This window comes from Argentina silus (genome assembly GCF_951799395.1).
Source record: "Argentina silus genome assembly, chromosome: 2".
Classification (NCBI taxonomy): domain Eukaryota; kingdom Metazoa; phylum Chordata; class Actinopteri; order Argentiniformes; family Argentinidae; genus Argentina; species Argentina silus.
Window position 1 is genome coordinate 27,951,529 of NC_139656.1, and position 5,000 is coordinate 27,956,528.

The window sequence follows — 5,000 nt, forward strand, 5'->3', positions numbered from 1 at the left end:
GCCGGCCCAGCCCACAGGGGGAGGAAACGGCTGCCTCGCCTGACAAGCGCACACGCGCACACACACACACACAGAGACAGACACACACACACAGACAGACAGACAGACAACATGTTAGACACAAACTAACAACTAAATAGATAGTGTATCTTCATTCATTGTAGTAGTACCTGATAAATGACCTATAGCAATTAAAGTTGCTGTAGGTCGTTTATCAGGTACTACTACAATTCCCTACAGTCCCTGCCTGCTGAACAACGCCGACCCATTTCCTCTGTTCAGGGGATCCTACCATTATTAGGTCCCCCTCTCGGAGGTCGCTAACCTGAGTGTCCTTATGGAGCAGGCGTTGCTGTGCGAGAGCTGTGGCGTGTGTCTCACCTGTGGACAGAGGTTCTCACCTGTGGACAGAGGTTCTCACAGTCCATAGCCTGCACCGCAGCGCTGAAGTGGCCTCCGCTGTGGCGGTGCTGATGGGTCGGGTCAGAGCGCGCCCGTCCACTGGTACTGGTGCCAGACGACCCTCCTGCAGAACACCACCCAAACACAAACAGGTTTACGTTCACTGTAACAAAAAAAAAAAAAACTGCAGAGATTATTTCATGAAAACAAATCGTGTCGGCTGGCTGGCTCAAAATCATGGTTATAGAGTACATCTAACAGAGCGTAAGCATATCCAACATGGATGCAGGGAAATCCTGAACTCCAGACTCTCCCCTCCCCCTCAACACCTTCTTCCTGATGGGCTCTGCGGTCCGGTAGGTACCTGAGCTGGAGGAGGTGCTGGACGTGGTTCCCGAGGACTGGGACTGCTCCAGGGCGGGGCTGGTGGACACGCTGCTGCTCGTGTTGGTCCCCTCGTCCGCAGTCTTCTTGAAGAAGCTGTGCTGCAGGGCGTAGTAGGGCTGGATGCGGCTCTTGGGGTCGTAGTCCAGCATCCGCAGGATCAGGTCCTTGAACTTCAAGTAGTCAGCCACGGCGTGGCCCGACTCCCCCCCTCTCCGGCCCCCGGGACCGCCCGCCTCCACGCCCAGGATGCTGTGCAGCTTCCGCGTGCCCGGTGGCTTATACTGGCGACGAGAGGGACGAGAGGGCGGAGGGACGTTAGGGGCGTGGCTACAGACTCTCTAACGCAAAAGGCCAAAGAGGCAGGAGGAGGATACTACACAACGCAATGTGGCTCGAGCTAAAATAACCCACGCAAAATAAAAAAGCAACAAATACAACTAAACTGATTTCCGATCTAATTACAGGTATTTCTTTCTATTTATTACATTATATTATTATTATTATTTCTTATTTCTTCAACATACCCTTTTGCCATCTTTGGTCTTCTTTGCACCCCACGCACTGTCAGACATCTTCTCAAAGAACTTCCTGGCCTTGGGTGCCTGGTCCAATATGTGATTGGGAGGAACGCCCAGCACTTCCACTATTTTGTTCATTTGATCCACCTGAAAAATCAGACAGCACACAATTGAGAATACATTCTTCCTTTGTTTTGACTTGATATTTAACCATCAGGTATGTGTACAGTTGCTTCTGCCTGTGCCTGGGGGAAATGACTGTGGTAACACAGGAATACCATGGTGTTTTCTATAGGGGAAATGACTGTGGTAACACAGGAATACCATGGTGTTTTCATAGTGTGAAATGGCAATAAAAACAATGTCCTGTCTCAATGTAAACTGTCAAAACAAGCGCAGCAGCTCCCACTATTGGTCACAATGAGGTTCACACCCTTTCTCCTCATCTTGAGGAAGGCAAAAACACTGAAGCCATTTCTCACATTGATCATATGGCCAGTGATGTTTGGCAAGGGATTGCATCCAAACGAAGAGAATATTTCTGTCATGAAACCTAGACATGGTAGGTGGCCAGGCCTCTGAGCCCTACTGTACCTCATTGGCCCCACTGAAGAGGGGCTCTCCTGTGTGCATCTCCACCAGGATGCAGCCCAGAGACCACATGTCTATGGCCAGGTCGTAAGGCATTCCCAGCAGCACCTCTGGTGAGCGGTAGAACCGACTCTGGATGTACTGGTATATCTGAGGGGGGGGAAAAAGAAACGTTGTTAAGACATCGCCATCTCTCAATTTTGCACTGCTGTTGTATGTTGTAAATCATTTGTCCCGCACACACTAATTTGTGTCAAATGTAACCCTTTTCCACAAACATCAGAACAAACAATTGTTAATCAAGTTAATATCTTTCCATCGTCAAAATACAGAATCCATATGGTCACATCTCTCCAACAAAAGCCATGTGATTCTTATCTTTAGTACAAGCAAAGGCACTCTGTGGTGAGTCAGAACTTAAACACATCACAGGAACACCTGAAATAACAGCAAGACATAAGCAGGCCTGGGTCAGAGTGACATGAAATACCACACTAATGTTTCCACTACCATTGAATAGGCGGGGCGGGCACTCCCAGCCTGGTTCTGTTTTGCCCTGCCTAAAAACCTTTTGTCTTACATACAACTTAATAGAAAATATTGGTCATGGCGACCCTAGGATGTGGATTTCAAAGGCCTCTGTGCCCTGCCAAAGCAAAGAATCAGACGGGAAACACTGCACCACGCACCCTCTGGCCCAGTTGGCAGGAGCTGCCAAAGTCCACGATCTTGATGGCGCTCCTCTTGGGGTTGCAGAGGAGGATGTTCTCGGGCTTCAGGTCACAGTGGATGATGCTGAGCTCGGGCGTGGCCAGGAACAGCAGCGCCGTGCACATCTGCTGGGCGAACTTGCGCGTGAGGTTGAGCGAGACGCCCCGGAAGTTGGTGTTCCGCAGCAGGTCGTACAGGTTGTACGACAGCATTTCAAACACCAAGCACAGGTGGTTCCGGAACATGAAGTGGCGCTTTAGGTGAACTGAGGGATGAGAGACACGGGAGGGAGAGGAAGTAAACAAAGGTTATCGGTGGTGTTAAGAGACAATTGTGTTTGTTACGATTGTGTCGTTCACTAAAAATGTGTTTCAGGTAGCTGGCACATAGAAACAGTCCAAATGTGTTGGGTACTTTGGGTATTTTATTACTCGATGCAGATATCACACACACAACTTTAGGTGACTAAGATATATTCATAAGCAACTGCAAAGGATTAAGAGCCTTCTTATAAACTGAGCAAACAAGTGACCTTACAGAGACCTGTATAATGAAATGGTTTAGCTGGCAGTTTTCTGCTGCGAGAGGAGAAGAGAAGAAGAAGAGTAACAGAGAGGGAGAACTGAGTCTTACCTATGTAGTACTTCATCTCTGTGTCATGTTTGTTCATGAGCTCAAGGAGCCGCACTTCAATCTGGGCTTGATTTAGAAAAGCCTTCTTGTTCTTGATGATCTTAATTGCCACCCACTCCTGCTCAACACGGTCATATGCTTTTACAACCTGGAAAGAGAGACGCCGGGCCAAACACAAATCATCGTAAACACAATGAGCCGGGCGGGCACGCGTGCGCCTAACAGGGGGGGTGGAGGGGGCTCTGATTTATCACAGCCTCTTCAGATTAACACACACGCGCGCACACACACACACACACACACACACACACACACACACACACACACACACACACACACACACACACACACACACACACACACACACAGCTGATTCAGCAGATGCCTCTACACTGTGTGCCCTATGGTTAAACGCTCCTGTAAACGTTTTGAGAACACACATTTCGGGTCAACGTTTTAACGACTGGAGCGTCACAGCCTTGTGGCCGCGGCGGCGAATGAAACAGCACGAGGCGCGCTCTGTGGAGCGGCCTCACCCAGAGATGTCACAGTGAGCACACTGTAACCGCCACACATTTCCATGCGACCCACCTGTCCAAAGGAGCCTTTGCCTATCAAGGAGTCAATCTCATAGCGGTCCATCCACTTCTCCCCGTTCTTAACGATGTAGTCGTAGTTGTCGTCGTCGTAGCCATCGTTGAAGACCTTCCTCTCCTTCTTGTGACTGGAGTCGTCGCCCTGGCCCTGTTGGTGTCGTCTCTTCTTCTTTGCATAGTATACCTGAGGGGAGCGGGAGGGTTTCAGTGCCTTGACCGGTCATGTCATCGTGCTGTTACCTGTGCTGCCATTGCTAATTATCTGCTTGGTAAAAAAGAAAATCAGGATCCTGACCATGACTGTATGCATTGCCATTGGAATGCGTGGCAATATGAAACTGCACTGGATGTTGCAAAGAGGAGGAGGCCTCAACCTAACTTCTTTGTGTCTGTAGCGGTGTGGGTCTGTAGCGCTCACATCAAACGTCAGGCTAGCTTGCGACAGTTCAGAGTGCTTCTGAAGCCTGTTGGGGTGTGCTGTTCTACCCGTGTGCTGAAGCCTGTTGGGGTGTGCTGTTCTACCCGTGTGCTGAAGCCTGTTGGGGTGTGCTGTTCTACCCGTGTGCTGGAGCTCGGCCGTACCTCATTGATGTGTTTGTAGGTTTTGATCAGGTCAATAGAGAGTTTCCTCAGGGGAGCCGAGGACGGGTCACGAAAGCACTGGGGCATGCGCCTCTGTAACATGACAACATCAGGGGTCACCTTAAAAACAGAGACACACACACACACACACACACACACACACACACACACAGACAAGAGAGAGAACATCACCTTCAGAGACAAGACTCACCACGTCCACCTGATCAAATGAATTCATCAGGACCAAGTGTGTTCAACTGTGAATTGTGTTCATGTCAGATGTTGCTATTCATGTCGTGTCGTGCGTTGACTAGGCCTCGGAAATTTGACACAGGACAATATGCAGGAAGACTCCACTGCGGGGTGGTAACTAAGGGGAAGGATTCTAAATGTGAGCTTTGATGAAGGCCTGATACCAGGCAGACACATGGGCAGCCACAGTACACGGAGGAGGTCGTGTGGGGCGTGTTTCACAAGCACCCCACAGATTATTTTGGTAATGGCCGTGACTGTCCTCAGTAATAAAATCAAGTGGAAAATCACCCTGTTTATTATTAGTCCCTGCCTTGGCCATGCAGGC

The 5,000-nt window shown here is 49.6% G+C and overlaps 1 protein-coding gene across 3 annotated transcripts in view; it reads right to left on the reverse strand.

Annotated features, from left to right (window-relative positions):
- The window catches only part of dyrk1aa (dual-specificity tyrosine-(Y)-phosphorylation regulated kinase 1A, a), an 18,215-nt gene that overhangs the window by 1,657 nt on the left and 11,558 nt on the right, over window positions 1–5,000 (reverse strand). For 2 of the 3 annotated variants that reach the window (XM_083697258.1, XM_083697256.1), the window contains 9 exons: window positions 4,421–4,540; window positions 3,834–4,022; window positions 3,243–3,390; window positions 2,588–2,874; window positions 1,902–2,048; window positions 1,314–1,454; window positions 767–1,070; window positions 402–526; window positions 1–39 (listed from right to left, as the gene is read on the reverse strand). The exon at window positions 1–39 is cut by the window's left edge and continues 1,657 nt beyond it. In XM_083697258.1, the coding sequence (XP_083553384.1) occupies window positions 1–39; window positions 402–526; window positions 767–1,070; window positions 1,314–1,454; window positions 1,902–2,048; window positions 2,588–2,874; window positions 3,243–3,390; window positions 3,834–4,022; window positions 4,421–4,540 (1,500 nt within the window). The remainder of the gene's footprint in view (window positions 40–401; window positions 527–766; window positions 1,071–1,313; window positions 1,455–1,901; window positions 2,049–2,587; window positions 2,875–3,242; window positions 3,391–3,833; window positions 4,023–4,420; window positions 4,541–5,000) is intronic. The other variant, XM_083697257.1, reaches the window with a different exon arrangement.